The sequence below is a fragment of the Epinephelus lanceolatus genome, chromosome 17 (genome assembly GCF_041903045.1).
Source record: "Epinephelus lanceolatus isolate andai-2023 chromosome 17, ASM4190304v1, whole genome shotgun sequence".
NCBI lineage: Eukaryota > Metazoa > Chordata > Actinopteri > Perciformes > Serranidae > Epinephelus > Epinephelus lanceolatus.
Genome location: NC_135750.1, coordinates 30,259,101 through 30,278,969, shown reverse-complemented (window position 1 = coordinate 30,278,969; position 19,869 = coordinate 30,259,101). Strand labels below are relative to the sequence as shown.

At 39.8% G+C, this 19,869-nt stretch overlaps 2 protein-coding genes and 1 long non-coding RNA gene across 3 annotated transcripts; 1 reads left to right on the top strand and 2 right to left on the bottom strand.

The window, feature by feature from the left end:
- The first annotated feature begins 2,238 nt into the window (after positions 1–2,238).
- On the top strand, positions 2,239–4,527 carry LOC144458392 (uncharacterized). The gene is made up of 4 exons (XR_013487884.1): positions 2,239–2,389; positions 2,501–2,554; positions 2,741–2,794; positions 2,874–4,527. It is a non-coding gene; the product is annotated as an uncharacterized LOC144458392 (long non-coding RNA).
- Positions 3,909–6,307, bottom strand: LOC117248064 (androgen-dependent TFPI-regulating protein). Its single transcript, XM_033612789.2, has 6 exons — positions 5,817–6,307; positions 5,573–5,698; positions 5,377–5,478; positions 5,154–5,269; positions 4,141–4,292; positions 3,909–4,048 (listed from the first exon to the last, which is right to left on the bottom strand). Exons 1-6 carry the CDS (start codon positions 5,967–5,969, stop codon positions 4,011–4,013), a joined length of 687 nt encoding a protein of 228 aa, XP_033468680.1. The 5' UTR covers positions 5,970–6,307; the 3' UTR covers positions 3,909–4,010.
- A 2,819-nt stretch (positions 6,308–9,126) lies between these two features.
- On the bottom strand, positions 9,127–18,308 carry fam83ha (family with sequence similarity 83 member Ha). The gene is made up of 6 exons (XM_033613398.2): positions 18,165–18,308; positions 15,986–16,437; positions 15,717–15,881; positions 14,464–14,588; positions 9,384–14,295; positions 9,127–9,288 (listed from the first exon to the last, which is right to left on the bottom strand). The coding sequence occupies exons 2-6, from the start codon at positions 16,427–16,429 to the stop codon at positions 9,277–9,279; spliced, it is 5,658 nt and encodes a 1,885-aa protein (XP_033469289.2). The 5' UTR covers positions 16,430–16,437; positions 18,165–18,308; the 3' UTR covers positions 9,127–9,276.
- Between the last annotated feature and the right edge of the window lie 1,561 nt (positions 18,309–19,869).

The following is a 19,869-nucleotide window of genomic DNA, read 5'->3' as shown; positions in this document are numbered from 1 at the left end:
AGATGGTGAAAGCACTGTCAGGATTATCTAGATACCTGATTTTAGAAGTGTATTTTCGCTGAAATGTAAATGTGTTGACTTTTATTTTGAAGGCACACCCATGTAACCGGAAGTTTTTTCTGCTATTACATACAATTTACTTTATGGAGATAAATGTCGCGACGCATCTACCATGTTCTAGATGGGTCGCACACGCGCATGCGTCTCCCAGCACCTACATGCACACATACTACATACCTTACACACACGCATACACACACACACACACACACACACACAAAATGTAGGTATACAATGTGTGTGAATGTAACATAAACTTTAAAATGTTCTCAGCGCTCACACTGACACGGATTGTGTCTCATAATTAGAGGTTGTTAATGTAAAGGCACAAAAGTGTGTTTAAGTTCAAATAGATCCTATAAAGAACACTAAAATTGAAATATATGAGATGAGATTTTTTTTTTCCCACAATATTCCATATATCCCGACGTCGATATTATATGTAATATAATGTATTTTTAAAAATCTTTGTAAGTTTCGCTCACCTTATGCAATTAGCCTATGAGTCTCATAGAAGCTTCTGGAACTCATCTGCTGGCCATTTGCCTTTTTCAAACTATATTTCCCAATCTGATAAAGAGGCGAGGAATGGAGGAATGTGGCCCATGACACATTTGGCTCCCTCTAGTGGACCTTATACACAAATAAACTCACTCAGTCACTCGCCACTGCACTTCTTAAGAAAAGAAAAGACTGATGATATCATGTAGTAGTGTTTATTTATATTTTAGACCAACTATGATGACTAGTCTAGATATCAAAGAACATCTAGAACAGTATGTCTCTGGCAATACTGGACAACAACAAAAATATCTTTAGTGGGAATGATTGACACAACCACCACCAAGTGACACTTCTGAGGAAGGCAGAAGTTTCGCCAAAACATGTCAAGGAATGTAACATCCTAACACATGTCTGAGACAAAAAACAAAACAAAACAACTAAAGTCATTATCAGAAACTGAATACATAATGAACACCACTGAACTAACCTTCTTCTATCTCTATAATCATCATCTACATTATTGTTAATCAAAAAACAACAAAGCAGGACTCCAATTTGCAAAGACTCTTAACACTTTATTGATTTATTTGTTTTTTGGGTTGTTGTTTTTTTTTTTGCAAATTGTACATCTCTAATAATTTTGTATTACTTCTTAATCTGGAACTCTTGTTCAGTTATGCAATCTTCACTTTTATCTTTTTCTTTTTATGTATGATATTTGTCATTTTAATCAGGGAGTATCTTTTGGCTCCAAACCTCTCCTGCGCAATGTTGAGAATGTTATAGTATCATTTAATATATTACTGGATTGTTAATATTGATGTATACACGTCAGCAACACTTAAATGTTGTAGCAGGTACAGGTGGAGCTAAATTGAAATATGTTTTGTGCTGTCAGGTAGTTTATGACAATGTGTTGTATTTTGTAGTCTGTTTTATAGACTAAGTTTTTGTATGAAAAATCAAAGTAAGCAAAGCAGCCAGAAAGAAAGGTAGCAGAACAAAAAAAGTACCATATTACCTCTTATATATAGTGTAGTAAAATCATGTTAACTGTATGAAATTCAATAAAAGTAGCCCTCAAGTGAACTAGTACTTTAAAGCTGTACTCAAGCACTGTGCATGAGTAAATTTGCTCAGTGCCATTCAGCTTCTAATACTTCATATCACTTGCCATTAAAGTTTGAGTGGACAGCCACCGCACAAGAAATTTTAGTGGTTTCAATTTGATGAATACTTCATTAAAAAACAGTCTATGACAACAGCTAGCCTTTCCTATGTTGTACAGAATGTTACAGAACAGAGCATTTTATGTCCGGTATATTATTGCTTTGATCAGTACGCTTTCAAAGTTTGTTAATTGTAGATGAAATTCAGATGGACAGGTGGTGATGTATCTAATATTTTCCTAGTGTTTCACAATGCTGTGTTAAAATGTGACATCACAGGTCATGGGTGAGTTGTGACTCTTCTCTTTTATTGTTACCTGCAAGTGACAAACAGACAATCAGATACTATTTTAAACCTCAGAGGGCGTAAACACTGAAGGCAATGATTGCCCTCTTTCCAATAACAACAGGCCATTTTACACAGACATTTACGTAACAGCACGTAAAGTCAAGTGATTAATACCTTTCAGTTGTATAAGACCAGGTGCTCGTTGAAATGCAGTGTATCCTGTTTTACTGGTTCTTCATGGGTTTTACCTCATGACTTGTGGCCTGATGTCTCAGAGCAGGAGGAACTTATTTTACTCACATTAGGTTACAAATCAACGCACAAGCAGGACAGAACCAAGAGGGATACAATGTTGTACCTGCTGGGAGTAAGTAAAATTATCTTTATTCATTATCCTAATTTCTTCATGTCAGCTAATCAAAGTTTTTGTCTGATGAGGACTTTAATACTGACTGGTGATTTCCTTTTCCACACTCAGATCGTTGGCGGCCTTCTCTTCATCATAATGTGCTTTTCAAAAGGACTCAAAGAGGTGGGTAAACCTTTACAGTGTTTCTCTTGTGCCTGATTATCTGTTCTAAAAGGTAATTTGGATAAAGTATAAGACAAATCAACCTTTAAAAGACAAACAAAAACTGCACTGCAGCGGCTAGATGATGTGACCAATATAGGAAATAAATAAAGTGTGATATCCTGAAACTGTCATTTTCTTTGACAGGGAGTTAACTCTCAAAAACTACAACTACCCGAATCGTCTGCCAACAATAAGAAGGTGAGTAACTATCCAAAGATAAATGTTGTAATTGTTGATGATAATTGAGATTAAATATTCACATTCATCTCTTCAACAGAATGATCTGAGTGAAGAAGATGTGCATTTACTGGCCAAGATCCTTTCCGCTGGATTGGTGGATGCAGATCCAAACTATCTCCACCATCTTAAAGGCTACAGAGACCTGCATGGTGCATGATTTCTCTTCACAAAGCCACGAGGCCGCTACAGAAATGAATGAATGGCACAACGCTGTTCCTGGATATATCCATAGATGTGTGATGACATCAAATCAAGGCTCTTCAGCAATGTTTTGGATTACCACAAGTCAAGTGATTCCTGCAACCCTTAAAGATGTTCTTAGATTAATGGAGACATTTGCACTTTATTAGGGTCAAATGTGACATTGGTTGGAAACTGGAAATCACGTCACTGGTGCTCGATATGAATATGATCATTTTGATGGGGGATCCTGTTTGCTCTCATTATTGGCTGATTGTATAATTTGTGGAAAGGAGCTTGTGATATTAACATTCAACACCCACCTATTTTTAAATCAGGAAATGCAGAAAATGAAAACACAGAAACAGGAAGACTTGTGCTGTTACTGTAATGTGGTGCCTGCTTTATTGGGCTTTTGGTGTTCAAACTGCATGTTTGAGATGCTTGTACAATGTAAATACTCCTTTGTTGAGCTGTAAAACTAAACTCTAACATTTATATCAGAGGTATACAGTTAAGTGTTGCTCAATGTGGCTGTAGTATGCACTTTCAGCACAGAGACGAGGTAACCCCTTCAAAGTGAACCTATGTAACGTTTGTGTAACAGCAGCTACTGCGGATGAAAGTAATGGAATCATGTTGGCTAGATTTTTTGCTGTTCAGCAGTTAGCAACATGATGACAGCAACACAAGTGGTTAACAATCATACAGTCAGTAAAGTGTGTCAGTAATGAGTGTTAAACAGCAATATTTACCTATGGTTTGCTAACTTTAGCTAACATTAGCCACCCTAAGCTCCTGGTCATACCAGACCAAGAAAGGCTATAGCAGAAAAAACCCCTGAGTGTATTTATTTGAGTAATGGTGCCATTAATGCTAATAAATTCAACATTTAATATGAAAGAAAAAGAACGTGTAACCTCTTCTTTCAAAAGTTACAGTCTTGCTTTAAAGGATTACTGTTTGACCATTTTCATGTGGCAGAAAGGCTAAATTACTTTGTTATTGCTGTCATTTTGTTCATGTCCTTGCCTAGAGTAAAGGAGACAAGAAAAGGAGAGATTAGATTCAAGTGAACATTTTACTATATGTTTGATTTCAGTGGTAGATTTAATGTATCTTACTCCAGACGTGGCTGTTGAGCTTGTCCCCGAGCACGTAGAGCAATGTCACCACCAACATGTTGAAAAAGAAGAAGCCCACTAAACCAGGAGAGCTGAAGTGTGCAAGAAGGGGATACACCCAAATCCCAACTGACACATACACCCATATAATCCTGCAGAACACGTTTAGAGAGAGAGAGAGAGAGAGAGAGAGAGAGAGAGAGAGAGAGAGAAAGAAAGAAAAGTATCACTGTATCTGTCAAAACATCTTGTACCATCTTGTATCAAAGAACTAGTATTTCTTGTGCAAATATTTGCAGGCACATGGCTTTGACACTGAGGACATTGATTGTGAGACTGTAACAGCTAAACACTCAGTATAATAAAGAACCATCTCCTCATCATACAGTATATTTGTGGTCTGTAGCATGAGACACACCAGGATCTGTAAGTAGCATTAAGGTATGTGAAGTATTGAGACACAAAGGAAGCTTTTACCCCTCAGGCTGTTTGCATGGTGAATAAACACTGCTGCACTGGACTTGTCTTGACTAGTTAAACTAGACATATTTAGACACTGCTGTGCTTTGAACCAGAGGCGTGGATTCAAGTCACAGGAATTGGAGTCAAGTCATGAATTTGCTTAATTTAGACTCAACGTGACAAAATTAGACTTGCAACTTGACTTCAACACCAATGACTCGCGACTTCACTTGGACTTGAGCCTTTTGACTTGAAAATAACTTGATACCCTCCCCCAAGCCCAAAGATTAAAAAGTATGTTATTTAAGAGTGTGCCACAAACCAATCTGACTTGACTTGAATGCAAAGACTTGAGACTTGTGACATGCCAAATAATGACTTGGTCCCACCTCTGCTTTTAGCCCCTATGGCCGTGGAAGATACAATAAGCTTCAAATGAATGCTGAGTCAAGAAGGATTTCATTGTTTTGCTGTGATGTTTCTCTGTTAACTACGTGCCTGATAAATGTTTCTCACGATTTTGCTGTACTGTGTGCTGACTCAACACTTACCAAAATAAGTAAGCCAAGCCCACACCTCCTAATGCTGCCAGCGCATGTTTAGTCTGTGGGTAGCTGTGAGGCTGCACCAGCACCTCTCCAAGTAAAACAGGAAGAACAAATGTGTGCTGAGAAAACAGTGTGGGAACAGCTCGTTATTGGATTGTTTATGACTGTGGAGTCAGGATTATTTAATTGTTTGTTATACAACTGTTGAACTTGCAGATTTACTGACCATAGCATGATTTATCCAGGGGGGGAAGAAGGTGTCAATAGTAGCCGGGTAGACTAATTCTCTGTCGTAGGCAAAGATTGTCCAGAAAAGTAGAACAACAAACTAAACAAAAAGCAAAGAACATAGAGTTTATGTGTAGCACAAGTTTTATTTTATGATAGAGAAAAGGTAGGATTTTCAAAAATGTGTTTCTCACCATGCCCACAGGGAAGGCAAAGACAGAAAAGAGAAGGTCTTTACATCTGCTCAGAGTGCTTTCTGACTTCTTCCCAGGTTGTAGATCATTCAGTGCCGCCAGTCCAAAGAATGACATTTGTAATAACTGAAATATTACAAACAACATTATTGTTTTGCATCATCCTTTGTTACATCTGCTACATATCATTGTGAATGAATATATTACTGCTATTTTTACTGGGTAATATGGGTAATGCACTCACCAAATTCAAAAAAGTAAGGTACTTCCAAGGTCCTCCATAAACAAAGATTCCTGGTGGTAACTCCTCTCCATCCTTAGCAGCGAGACTCTTCACAACAAAAGCATACCAGCTGAATGCTGTGATATGGTACGCTTTCCTCAGCGTTGAAGTCATACTAGTGTAAGCTTATACGGACCAGACAAACAACAGAAATAAATTAAACACTGGCAAAAACTTTGTTGCAAAGTTTGACTGTTCCCTTCAAATGTGAGGTACTTCAGGCACTGAAGGTTTTTAAAGATTAGTGTAATTCAGCGCAAGCTTATCAAGACGTTTGCAAGCAGCGGAGACAAGAGGCCCACTGTTTCTCATGGAAGCATAGGAGTCCTTCTTTCATAACACACTGTAGCATGTGACTGGCTGCCAATTTCATTCACAGTGAGAGCTTAATTGGTTGCGTAGCGTTTTGTAAGAGAAGCCCTGTCAAGTTAAGTAATTCAATCAGTTCAACTTAAGTAACTAAATCTGTTCAACTTAAGTTACTAAATCAGTTCAACTTAAGTAACTAAATCTGTTCAATTTAAGTAACAATCAGCATCACTTGACAAATTTGATACTTGAACTGATATTTACACTAGGAGGTGGCAGACGTTTAGCAAACTCCTTATCTAATGGGTACCCAGATTTGATTCTGTGTTTTTCTCCATAAACAGATATTTGCGTAGATCACTGTCACTGAGACGACAGCCCATGGGTTCCGAGATTGGCATCTGTAAAGCTGTTTGGCAGTTGACTTTGAACTCTGACCTCATTGTGGATGAGCACGCATTTTTTGTCAACTTTTTTGAAGTCAGACAACTTACACTGTAACTTTTAATGTCGTTTAAATCAGTTTAATATCTTCTCTGTTGTTTCACAAGATGAATGACAGATGCAACTTTGTCTTTCTTAGGTCCAAGAAAGGGATTTGAATGATGGTAGTAACCGATACTCTTGGCCTCAGGGTGGTGCTAGAGGAAAGGCCATTGTGGTGAGACACTCAGAGATGCTTTGTGTAGACTTGGGAATCACAGGCTAAGCAAGGCGTGATTTGTTACAGTACCACCATGACATGTTGCCTAAGATGTTATCAAGATACATATTGTTCTGCTACTGCAATTAACCATGAGACCTCGTCAGTGTATAATGCCTGAAAATGAAAACTTGCATATTTTATGTCTTAAATCAAAAATTGTACTTACCTTACCCACAAAATGACCTTTTGTATATCTATTACTCATGCCATGTCATCTTGAATTCATGAAGAAAACTTTACTTTTCTTGCATGCCTCCACAGGAAATGTTGAACATTGATTTACTGATTTATAGGGGACCACCTTTAACAACAGTAAATCTATCAAAACATCAATTACAAACTCTCACACAACTTGTGCAGTACAATCCAAGTCTCTTTTATCCAGTCGCACCCTCAATATTTCCCAAACCCCTGCATTTTCACTAAAACTGGACTGAAAATGAACTTTACCCATGTGCTCTTCAAAGACAGACTCCAATACTAAGGTATTGGTATTTTTGGGGTTATTCCTATGTTTCCAGGGTTCTATGTTTCCCAGGTTCTATGTTCCCCACTTAACCCTGCAAAAAAGGTTCTATGTTCCCCGCTTACACAAAAAGGGTTCTATGTTTCCCGCTTGGTTGAGTGGGCAACATAGAACCCGGGAAACATAGAACCTTTTTTGTGTAAGCGGGGAACATAGAACCTTTTTGCAGGGTTAAGTGGGGAACATACTGTAGAACCCAGGAAACATAGAACCCTGCAAACATAGATACGCTCCTGAATCATGCTGATTCACTGTCACACAATCATGACTCACTATCTTAAAGAATGGAGCCTTTGGTATTATTAGTAACGCCTGGGCTTTCCCTATCATGACAAGTCAAAATATCCGCTTTGAAAAAGGTGTATACATAATAAAGATGTGTATAAATCACTACATTTGTCTCATTTAATCAGTTGAACCAGTTTAGCTTCTCTCAGTAACTTTCTTTTATAACATCAGGCACACAGAAGCCAGAAAAACACTTTAAGAAATTTTATTTACAAAAGGCAAGTGTTGCTGAAGACAGTTTGATAGATCCATTATAAAAAAGTAGAACTATGAGAGTACAGTTTTACATAGTGTTGTGTAAATATTTTGCAGTTTTGGAATTTCTCTTCTCAGTGTACAGGTATGACAAGTTTTCATTCAACAAAGCACATTTTCAGAGACAGTTAAAGGGTCAGTTCCAGCAAATTACAAACATAACCACGTCTGAGTCACTCAGCCCCAGTGGAATGTTGCCATACAGGAATCCAACAATTGAAACACTTAAAAAGCAGCATATCTTTCCTTATGTTGTTTGTTCCCAAATCATCAAAATACAAATAATTTGGATGACTCAGGTAATTTGGATGAACTGACCCTTTAAGACCACTACAAGCAGCTTGGAAAACTGACATTTATCCTCTATGAGTCCTGTTGTAATCAAAGTTTGATAGAAAAAAAGAAACAAAAAAACATTACATACTGTGTGGTGCAATCATCTATACATTCGTATTGTAGGTACATCATGTTTTAGCTGCAGATCTGTTTCAATCTCAGGTTTGTTCATCATTTTTCATCAATTCCATGTCTGTTTCAGCTTACAAAGATTTAAAGCTATCATTTATTTACACCAGAACAACAACAGTCCTGCATGGATATACATTTATATATCCACTTGTTTCACAGACATGTGATTATCAACATCTTTAACATGATTGTGAAATACTAAAATATAAGCTACAGTATATTACAGTTGTACAAACTCCTACTACTTAAGATTATGTTACACTTTTATGTCACATTTTGTCTTAAAACCAGATAACATCAATAATGGCTGTCAAAAAGGCGAGAACAGACCTCATCATAGAAGCAACCTGTTGCAAACATTGCACTTTACCCATGCAGTCAGTAAAAAACATATTTGATCACACATGTAGTCTCAGTCCATGTACTTTTTACACTGGTAACATCTTGGTGATTCACCCACAAGAAGCCCTTTGTTGGTCACCAGGTTTATATTTTTAGTTATTTTACTTAATGTTCTGCCCTTTCAAGTTCAGTGCCACGATACTGCTTTGCTGCCTCTTCTTCACATAATGTGCCTTGTTTGCAGAATACAAATAGAGAAATCTATTTCTGTTAAATATATTTGGTGATAAAATGCCTTCGTCATCATTTCAGCTTTTTTTGGTCTTTTGCCTTTATTGGAAACTACAGACAAAGAGTGATGAGAATGGGTGGTCGGTGGGGGGGGGTCTCAGCATCAGTACATGGAGCGCAAACACTACCAGGTGAGCTACTTGGCTACCCCATCATCTCAGTGTTTTACTTGAATTTGCTTCTTGCTACACACACCGTGTGTGCTGTTTATCCTCTCAACTTTCATCGGATCCCATTTAAGGTGCCATCTTTGAAAGTGAAAGAGACACACTGAGTTACAACAGGGGCAACGCAACATGCTTTTTAATGGGTAATATGAATGATTGCAATAGTATTTTCATACCTCAAATCGGCTGTAAACTTTCCTCTCCTTCCTCATGCTCTGAATCCTCTCTAACAACTTCTCACGATCTTCACTTATCTTAGGCTGCCCTCTGGTGAGTGAGCTGATCCCTTTTTCTTTCTCCTGCTTTTTGTCAGCTTTGTCTTCTTTCTCGTCATCTGTGACAGGGGAGTCTTTGGCAGCTTCGTTCCTGTTTTGGCTATTAGCAGAAATTTGCTCTAGAAGCAGCTTTGTATCGTCTCTGAGGTTGCTGCTTGAGAGCACGTTGGCTGTTGATGATTGATAGCGAGACTGGCTTGATTTTGGCTGCTTGGACTGTGGTGACTGGGGAGATACTTTATCTGATGTGACCTCTGGCGATTCAGAGCAATTATTTTGCTTTACTTGGTCATTTGTTTTCTCAATGCAGACTGATCCCTGTGTAGTGGCTTTATTAACCTCATTTCTGTCCTTGGTATCAACAGTTTTTTCCTTAACAGGCTGGAGCTCAGTTTCTTTATCAAAATCATTTGTGGTCGTGGTGTCAGTAGTTTCTTTCGTAACAGGCTGAAGCTCAGTTTCTTTATCAAAATCATTTGTGGTCGTGGTGTCAGCAGTTTCTTTCTTAACGAGCTGAAGATCAGTTTCTTTATTAAAATCATTTGTGGTCTTGGTATCAGCAGTTTCTTTCTTAACGAGCTGAAGATCAGTTTCTTTATTAACCTCTTTTGTGGTATCAGCAGTTTCTTTCTTACCAAGGTCAGGCTTTTCAGGCTCTTTGCTTACTTTATTCTGACTGTCCATATTACTATTTTCAGCAGTTACCTGTGATTCTGAAGGCTGGGTTTCAGGTGTCACAGATTCAGGTGTTTTGCATGGCAGATTGGGCTGTGATGGGACTTTCGAGGTAGGCTCACTTGGGCTAGACGTTTCTGTTGATGGGAGCTTTGGAGTTTTATTTAAGTCTGTTGCAATCTGCTTGGGAAGACAGCTAGTATCTGGGGGGCTGTGCGATTCAGGTGATGACTTTTCAGCTTCAAGGGACAAAACTGATCCAACTGACTCAGTTGGAGGAGAACATGACACTGTTTCAGCAGGTAGAAGTGGCTTTGAAGGATGGGTTTCAGGAGTCACAGATTCGGGTGTTTTGCAGGACAGATCAACCTCTTTTGGGACTTTTGAGGTAGGCTCAGTTGGGCTGGACCTTTCTGTTGATGGGAGCTTTGGAGTTTTGTTTAAGTCTGTTGCAACCTGTTTAGGAGGAGACTTAGTATCTGGGGGACTGGGCAATGCAGATGATGATTTTTCAGCCTCAGGAGACAAAGCTGACCCAACTGACTCAGTTAGAGGAGAAGAACATGATACTGTTTTAGCAGGTACGAGTGGCTCTGAAGGATGGGTTTTAGAAATCACAGATTCAGGTGTTTTGCAGGGCAGATCAGCCTCTTTTGGGACTTTTGAGGTAGGCTCAGCTGAGCTAGATGATTCTGCTGATGGGAGGAGTGGAGTTTCATTTGAGTCTTTTGGAATCTGTTTGGGAAGAGCGTTAGTATCTTGGGGACTGTGCAATGCAGACAATGTTTTTTCACCCTCAGGTGACAAAACTGATCCAACTGACACCGTTAGAGGAGAACATGATACTGTTCCAGCAGGAGTAGGAGTGACAGATCCTTTCAGGTTAAGTTCAGAGGGAGGGGTCGCTTGTATTGGTGCATCTTGAGGTGATGCAGTTGCTTTTGCCTGGGAAACATTAGGAGTTAAGTCTGGATGGACAGGAGAGCTTAATTCTGCTGCAGACTGCTTGGGTGGAGTGTCTGCTGCGGAGGGAGTAGGACTTACAGCCTCATTTCGATCAGATTTGGATTTCCTTTCCAGATCAGACACATCAGATAGATTAGATTCAGGCAATGAAGTGCTAAGGCTAGGAGGTGTGCTGTCAGCTTTGACATCCTTTGATGATCCAGAATGCTCAGATTCCTCTTCAACAGCCTTTCGAAGAGTGATGTTTTCTGATGCAGGAACATCTTCTTCTGAAGGTGTAGGAGCACAATGTTCTTTAGAGTCCGTCTTTGACGTGGACTCTAATGAGGATAAGTTTTTCTCTGAACCAGCAGCACATGTGTCAGCAGAAATATTAGATTCCAAATGTGCAGAGTCATCTCCTGAAGGGGTCTCAGATGATGTCATTTGGGAGGGTTCTTGCACTGAGGAGCTGACAGATTGCTTTGTTTTTGGGGACCCTTTGCTGGAAGTTAGGGTTGAGCTCGAGTCTGCTTGGGTAACTTTGGAGGGTGTGGTCTCTGCTGAAGTTGGTGCAGGACTTGGACTGATCTGTGAACCCGAATCTGGCAGAATGTGATCAGAGGAAGAACTCTGGCCCAATGGTTTGGAAGAGCTTAATTCTGTTCCAGCTTGTTGTTTGGGTAGCAGTGGAGAAGTGGATGTGCTGGTTTCTGACTGAACTGATTTAGGATTTGGGATGTTAGAATTCAGTGCAGCAGATGTAGAAGATGGTGATACCTCCACTAAACTAGGAATGAGTGAACTAGACTCCTTTGAGGTAGAATCAAGGCGTGGGCTTTCACTTCCGTTAGTGCCTTTTGCAAGAGAAGAAACACTAGCAGGAGTAGCATTTGTTGGTGTAGGTGGCTGACTGGGGCTCCTTGTTTTTACAGCAGGATTTGACAGCTTTCGCTCTGCTGGTGGTTTGCTCTGAGGTGCTTCTTTTTCTGCCAAGACAGGCAGAGTTACTGCTGACTGGCTTTTCTTTAGCTTAGTCCCCTCTAAATCAGTTGAAACGCTGGTTTGTTCTTGTTTAAAGCTTTTGGGATCAGTCATAACCTGACTGTCCTGTCCTGACTTATCACTGACATCTAAAGACAGACTGACTGACTTGCATGCTTCTGTTTTCCCTGCATCCTCTGCAGCAGCATTTTTTTCTAATAAACTCTCAGATGTTGAAGTGTCAGTCTTCTTTTCTGCGGTTTCTTTTGGTACAGGTTCCTTCTTTATAACAGTAGTATTGTTTTTCAGCTCAGTTGTTGGTTTCAGCGAAGCATTATCTTTACTCTTTTCAAGTTCTGCAGCCTTAGCAGCTTTGCGTTTTGCTGCCAATTCTTTGAAAAACATGAGCCTCTTATCAGGATCATTCATATCTACATGGGATGGAGTGGCGAGGAAAGATTTGGATGACTGTAATGGTTGATCAGTTTTGGGCAGCTTAGCTTCAGAAGCCTTTGATTGAGGCACTGATGGTGAAGAATTTGTTTGCTCTACATCTGGCGGTTCTTGTACTTCTGAAAGAGTTTTTGAATTTTCTTCCTTTGGTGAATCTTTATCATCTGCTTTACGGTTTCCATCATCTTGTTTGGATGGGTCTGTGGAAGAGCTATCAAAGGTGGCTGACTTTATGTAACGGGTCCATTCAAACGGTTCTCTTGCAGTAGCCCTTCTTTGTCCCAAAACCTGAGAAACAAAAGGTAGTTTTGTCTGTTCTGCCTCATTTTTGTCAGTTTCCTCATCCTGTTGGCCTGGAGCAGTTTTGGTGTCTTGAGAAGTATTCTGCTGCTCCATAGAGCTGAAAATCAGAGATGATCTTAACCTAGAGCTCCTCGGTATTGCTGCATTGTATTTCCTACGGAACGACTCCTCCCTTCGAAGACCAACAGTTTTTGGTTCCTTTTGTTCTGCCTCCTCCATCTTGTCTGTTTCAGTTGTGGATGATGATTCTGAAGGTGTTGGTGTTGTTTTGGTCTCTGCTGCTGCTGCTGCAGTTGGTTCATCAAGCAATTTCTTTGGCTGTTCTCGTGCTGTGGTTTTGGCATAACTTGGCACCTGACTTACCCTGGGTATTGCAGGAACCTTAAACTCTCTGACATTGGGGATTTTCGGGACCTGTAAATCTGTGCCTGGTGTTTGCTGTATGACGTTGGTGGTCTCTTCAAAAGGATCTGGTGCATTAGGTGGTGTCGATGGCAGGCCTTCATCTCCTGTATTGTCATATGTACTGAGGTAGGAGCTAATCCTCCAGTTTCTTAGCCCCCGTTTCACCATGGGATCCTTGCGATCTGTGTTCGGCTCCTGAATTAACGGCTTCTGATCTGGATTTGAGGGGGTGGGAGATACTTGAGATGCACGTAGCTTGCCCAAACTCAGTCTTCTATGGTGAGATGAACCAAACGGTAAATCTGCTCCAGGTGGTAATCTCTCTGAACCCTGGTCAAAGTCTGCTAATCTGGTTGATGATAAATAGTTCAGCACAGGGTCAAAGTTATCAGGTGGTTCAATCTCCTGTGGGAAACCAGGTTCAGAGTACTGATCTGCTGATTGAAAGTCTTGGTTCCAGAACTTGTCATAGGTACTGTAATCTGCTTCTTTTCCTGGTCCTAGATAAGGTTGCTGCCCCCTGTGAAACTGCCTTCCCTGGTTCTCAGGCTCTGGCATTCCCTGTTGCTGCAAGAATGGGTAGGAGAATCTACCATGAGCACCTTCAGCATAACTGTGACGTTTGAAGGCGAGATTTTCCATCAAGGGCATCCTGGAGGGGCCCTGATCAAAGGAAGGATCCATGCGAGATTGCTGAGATGGAAATCTACCATACATTTCTGCAGGGCCATGCAGGGACTCCTGCTTTTTGAGAGGCATCATTCTCCGATCAATATCCATACGTTCATCATAGGAATGTCTCAGCCATTCCTCTGGATGAGCGGTGTCCAGTGACTGAAATTTCTTTGGCTCTCTGTACATTGTTCTTTCACTTGGATATTGCCTCTTCTGAACAAGGCTAAACTCTTCCATTGGATTGACATTTTCAATCACCAGCGGTTCAGACTGAGCGTACAGAATCCGAAACTCTTCATCAAAGGTCGTTACAAGCTGTCCAAGGAAAAGGTGTGCCATACAGCGGTGGAGCTTCTCAAAAGACCACATGAAGCTGGACAAAGTAATGACAATAAGTAAGAATTAATAGGAGCACTTCATTTGTGACATGCACATATCTGGTATTAATGCAAACAGATACAAACTGTATGCATTCATAAAAACATAAATTGTGATACCAAGTGTAAGTTATGACTTTCTGTGGCAGTTTTAATATTTTCACCTGTAGTTTCCACTCAGCACAGCCCTGCAGTCTGTCAACAAGAAACGATCCATCATCTGACCTTTGAAGGATTTCCCTGAGCGGCAGTGATACGTGATGCCAGACACTGTTCTCACGCGCAAAAGCTGCAAGACACACATCAAAAATTCAAAATTTTAAAAATTAATATTAAGTTAAAGCAGTGTGTACTGTATGGTAGTGTAAATGTTTTAACAGAAATCCACGCTAGGTGGCAGTATTGCTTTAAAGCCACATCCAAATAAGAGGTGGAAAATAGCTGCACTTCAAGTTCCCTTTTATAGTGATATGCAGTTACTGTGATTTCTGTCAGTGGGACAAGTGTCTGTATTTACTGGCTAAATTTAATCTGAGCAGAACAATCATGACAGAAAAAATGAACACTGTAAAGGACAACATGGTATAGTGTTACAAGCATACACAAGAGAAACACAAGAAAAAACATAATCCTAGAGGCTTGACAATATTGCTTATAATATGTAGCATATACAATTCTCATTGCTAATTGCACAATTGTAATAATAATATAAAATACATTTCTAATAATAGTCAAGTCAGTTGGAGGTATGTGCCAGCCACACAATGTTTGGAAAGAAAAGACTGTTAAGTTGTCTTTGTTTGTTTGACGGAGTCACCTCTAGCAACAGCTGTAGTGTAAACACTGTACTTCTGCTTTTCCCCACAAGTTCTGCTAATATTGACGGAGCACGACTGTTAAAGCGTAAGTCTGCTGATATTCTGTATTTTTGCCAACTGATCCCATGACTCAGTACTTTGTGGCTTTCCAACTCTGTCTGTGGCTTCAGCCCAAAGCCTATTCGTTCCTACTACAAATGTTAATCTTTGACAATGGGTCACAAAAACTGGCGTAGTATAGAGCTGAACACTGTAGCTTTTAGCAAATGTTACTCAATCAGGAGTAAATGGTTTATTTGTTGGGGATTATTTTCATGAATATTTGTAGTAAAATAGTTAAATGTTACTGTATTCATAACTTTTTTTGTTGAAGAGAGCACAAAAAATTCAAATATTTAAATGTATTTACTAACTCATTACCAACTACTACTTGTTTCAGGTTCAGACTTTTTTAAAAGCTCTACAAAAAAACGAAGCTCTTTGGTAGTAAGGCTGGGCTAACTGGGAGTACTTGAAGGAAATGGAAAGATTGATGGTATTTAAATATGTAAACAGTCTTGTTTTTTTTTCTTTCTTAAGGAAAACATAGCCCAACTCACTTGAATGTTGTGTAGATTGACTCTGCAGTTGGAAACCATGTGGACAAAGTGATGTGCATTCTGCTCATCCAGAATGATGTAGACAGCAACGTTCCTCATGGCAGCATCGAGAATATCCGCAAACATGTCAACATCAGTGAACATGTCCATCACTATAGCAACCACCTGCGGAGATAAAAGCCACAAGCATGATGTGAATGAACATGAATGATACTGCGAAGACAAGTTTAGCATTAAGTCATCCTCCATTGAGAAAGTGAAGGATCTACCTGTCGAGCATTCTTGATAAGTCGTCGTGCCTGCTCCTTGATGCTCGGCATGTCAGGCTCAGGCGGGTTGACCAGAGTGGTGACCTCTGTGGGTCCAAGGAAGGGATGCAGCTGAGGCCAGCCAAGGTCCAAGCCTGGGGCTTCCAGGTCCGAGTGAATCGGCCAGTAAGTGTCTGAGGAGCCATCTCCCCCAATCTCCAGAAAATGTTGTTCAGGGTAGTTGCTCTGCTGAGGGACCTGGACAGAGCTTTGAATATAGTGAATCTCAGGTGTGGATAGGAAGTCCACCACATCTGCTTTTTGGAGGAACTGATAGTATCCCTCCAAGTCCTCCTCAATCAGTGCGTCAATGGCTAAGCGGTACTCTTCCCGATAGTGAGGGGGGAGGTAGTTGGGGTCCAGGGGGTTATCCCCAGCAGAGGAACACTGAGAGCGTCGTGCCATACTGTAGTCTAAAGACAGGGCGAAGGCAAAAAGAGAAGTGATGAATTTACTGTAAATCATATGAGTTATTGTCACACGACATCTGTTTCAGTTTCATCAGATATCACAACGAGAATATCCGATAGATAGTTGTAAACTCAATTAGAGCCGAAACAATTGATCAAAAATTATCTGCAACAACTTCGATAATCAGCTGAATGTTAGGGATCACCTTCCAAGCAAAGATGCCCGAATGTCTCTAGTTTAGGCTTGTCCAATATGAATATTTCTTTGTTTTAAATCCTATTATCCAGAACCTAATATCTTTAGGTTCTGGAAAGTTTTTGGACAAAACAAGACATTTTGAGGACATGATCTTCGGCTCGAGAAAATAATCATAATGTGGAGCCATTGTCATTTATTGTCCTTCAGAGGAAATAAATCATGAGATGATCCCATGCTGTTGTCACTTTACATAACTCTGTTGTCCACAATGATTACTGTAGTTTCTGTTTTACAGGTTTGTAGTGGTGGAATGGAACTAAGCACATTTTGCCTACTCAAACACCATACCATACCAAATACCATACTTGTACTCTGCTTCAGTGTTTCCATTTTATGCTATTCTTTACGTCCATGATATTTTGGAGTCAAACACTGTACTTTTTACTCCACTACATTTATTTGATAACTTAAGTTAGGCTACTGGTTACTTTGCATGTTTAGATTAATACATTATAATATACTATTACAGATTATTACAAGTTACCCAGCGGGAGATCACCCTTTACCAGCTACGACATCAACGTGATGCACAGAAAAATGGCTCACTTTTAATAAGCCAGTAATATAATGTGCATTATCTGTTCTGCGTAATAGGTACTTTTACTTTTGGTACTTATGCTGAAGCTAACACTTTAGTAGTACTTAACTTGAGTTACATTTTGAATGCATCTCTTTTACTTGCAAGAGTATTTTAACACTAGTATTGTTACGTTTACTTTGGTAAAACATGAGCATGTTTCCACCACTGCAGATTTGAAGTGTCAGCTGTTAGGATCAATAGTTGTCACTAGGTTGAGCATCATTTTAACTACTTCACATATGATTTTGCATCCATTTGTCCTTTTGTGATATATATTAAAATCAGAAACAATAACTTTTTCATTTCATGATGTTTATTCCACCCATGTCTCCGAGCCTTACAGGTAATGACCTTATTCAAAGAGTTCAATTCATTCTGCTGAGATCTAGCTACCAAACAAGAGATGGAGCCCTTACCACAGGGACAGGCCTATATTATAATACTATACTAGAGACAGCACAATGAATGAGGGGAGAAGGAATCTAACCACAGGATAGATGGGTTATGGGTGTGGCTCCTCCCTCTGGCCATAAGCCCGAGTCTCCATTTGCAAGTTCATGTAACGTTAAAGCCGCATATATGAGAATTGCCGAGAGGAAACATCACAGTCCAAACAAAACACCAAAAAAACAGGACTGACAGGATGAAGTAAGAAGAATAAATAACCAATTAAACGGCTGTTTGTCACTTTGACTGCTGACTGTTAATTCAGACTTCACCTACACACTTTTCCTCCCCACTAAAACATGGGGAAAATGACATATGAGGAAACTTTAACAAAGCCAGGTAACAGTGTAGCACAAGTCAATATGCGCCAGCCAAAAGTTAAACCTTATCTCCTGAAGTCTCCACAACACACCGCACAGGCCTGAGGTTACTCGGTGAACTTACCCCGCTGTTATTGACTCGTCAAACTTCCATGTTAAACTTTACTCCCGTCATGTTGCCTTCTTCACCATGTTTTCCTCCACAACTGCGCCGTGCTTCTAGTCCAGGTGGGACTTGTCGAAAGTTTTCTGTTACATTGCTTTTACCCCTTCACCCAGCCAAACCAGTTTATTGTCATGCTTGAGGCATGTTGGCGAGAATGTTTGAGACAGAGAGCACACACACACACACACACTCACAGATAGAGAGAGACGGCTGCTGTCGACTAATTCTCGCCCCGCCTCGACTTTTAGCTCACAGTTTGCTCACTTGTGCTCCTCACAGCTCTGTGTCCATGCTTGTCCTGAGGCAGCTGAACTCTGCACATCTGTTGTCTGTCGGCTGAAGCTCCAGCTGAGTGACTCCTGCTGATATAAACTGCGACCAAACTGCGTAATGGCTAATTAATGTAATATCAGGCAGTGCCGGCTGCTCCATAAACCCCCTGCTCATATTCATTAATGTTTAAAGCATCTGTCATAATTCATCATTCTTCATCAAATCTCAGTTGCCCTCCTCCTTCAAATGTCTAACTTTATTGTTCAATATAAGAAATAAATAAATCAGTGTTGTAAGTAAACTGTCTTAAGAAGTGACCAAACCTTAACCCTTCTAACAAGGCACCCTGTAAAATGTTAATAAGCTATGGCTGTATTAATTCTTTATACATAATTTACTAATGGTTTTCAGACCAATTATTAGCTATTAATAAGTAAAACTTGGGTTGCCAGCTTATGAAAAAACATTAATAAAGCCTCTACCAACTGCTTTCAGTAGGCTATTGCCCCAGGGCCCCAAATCCTGAAGGGGGCCCGAAGGCTCCAAGTTAAGTAAGTGGCAATAACTTTGTGTTGGTTTAATTAATTGCTAATTTGTATGATAATATGTACCACTAAAGCACAATATAAACTAAATAAGATCTTGAGTCCCCTCCTTGTGGAGACTTTTAAAGGGCAACACCACCTAAATAATGAAAGTGCAAGTGTACACTTTATTTGGATATTTTCTCCACTTTATCTTTGACACTAACCAATCAAGTCTAGAAACTACAGTGTTCTGCTAAGGAAAATTACTCTTTTTGTCAATGGAGTCTGCTGTGATAGAATGGCTTTAATTCTCCATTGAAATAGACTGCCTGATGGCAAGGTAAAGCAGTGAATATATTCTAAATATAGTGTACACTTAAACTGATATTGATTTGTTTTGGTGGGCCTTTTTTCAGGTGGCTGAAAACAACCAGTTGAGGCAGAGTTTGCTCAGTGCCATTTGATTTTAATGTACATTACGCGAGGGTTTTCTATCTGGAGGTTACTGTAAGTTAACACAGTGTTTCAGTCTATTTCATTGTAGCGTTCGCATCTCTGAAACAGAATATATACCGATATACTCAGAAAATTCCCCTGGGTGCTCAGTGTTATCAAGAACATCTTTTGCAATTTATTGTTTATAGAGCAGCTCCAGACTTTATACCCTATGACATCACAAATTAGAGTTTTGGCTCTCTGGCCTTTGAATTTGGCAGGGAGTTGTTCATGTTTACTTATTTTTGGACTGTCCAGATCAGGTGTCTTTCTTCAGTGGCTCCCTGTGGCTCTGACATAAAAGTATATGGAAAATAGTAATGGTTTTTTTGGTATTCAGATTTTCATTTGTCATTGTTGTGGGCCTA

Excerpts from the sequence above, each read along its gene's own strand:
- LOC117248064 (XM_033612789.2), bottom strand. The coding sequence starts at position 5,969 with ATGACTTCAACGCTGAGGAAAGCGTACCATATCACAGCATTCAGCTGG. Across the intron at positions 5,479-5,572 it reads TTGCCTTCCCTGTGGGCATG|TTTGTTGTTCTACTTTTCTG; the intron begins GTGAGAAACACA and ends CTTTTTGTTTAG. Across the intron at positions 5,270-5,376 it reads CCTGGATAAATCATGCTATG|CACACATTTGTTCTTCCTGT; the intron begins GTCAGTAAATCT and ends CTGTTTTCTCAG.
- fam83ha (XM_033613398.2), bottom strand. The coding sequence starts at position 16,429 with ATGGCACGACGCTCTCAGTGTTCCTCTGCTGGGGATAACCCCCTGGAC. Across the intron at positions 14,589-15,716 it reads TCAATCTACACAACATTCAA|CTTTTGCGCGTGAGAACAGT; the intron begins GTGAGTTGGGCT and ends TGTGTCTTGCAG. Across the intron at positions 14,296-14,463 it reads GTGCTGAGTGGAAACTACAG|CTTCATGTGGTCTTTTGAGA; the intron begins GTGAAAATATTA and ends TACTTTGTCCAG.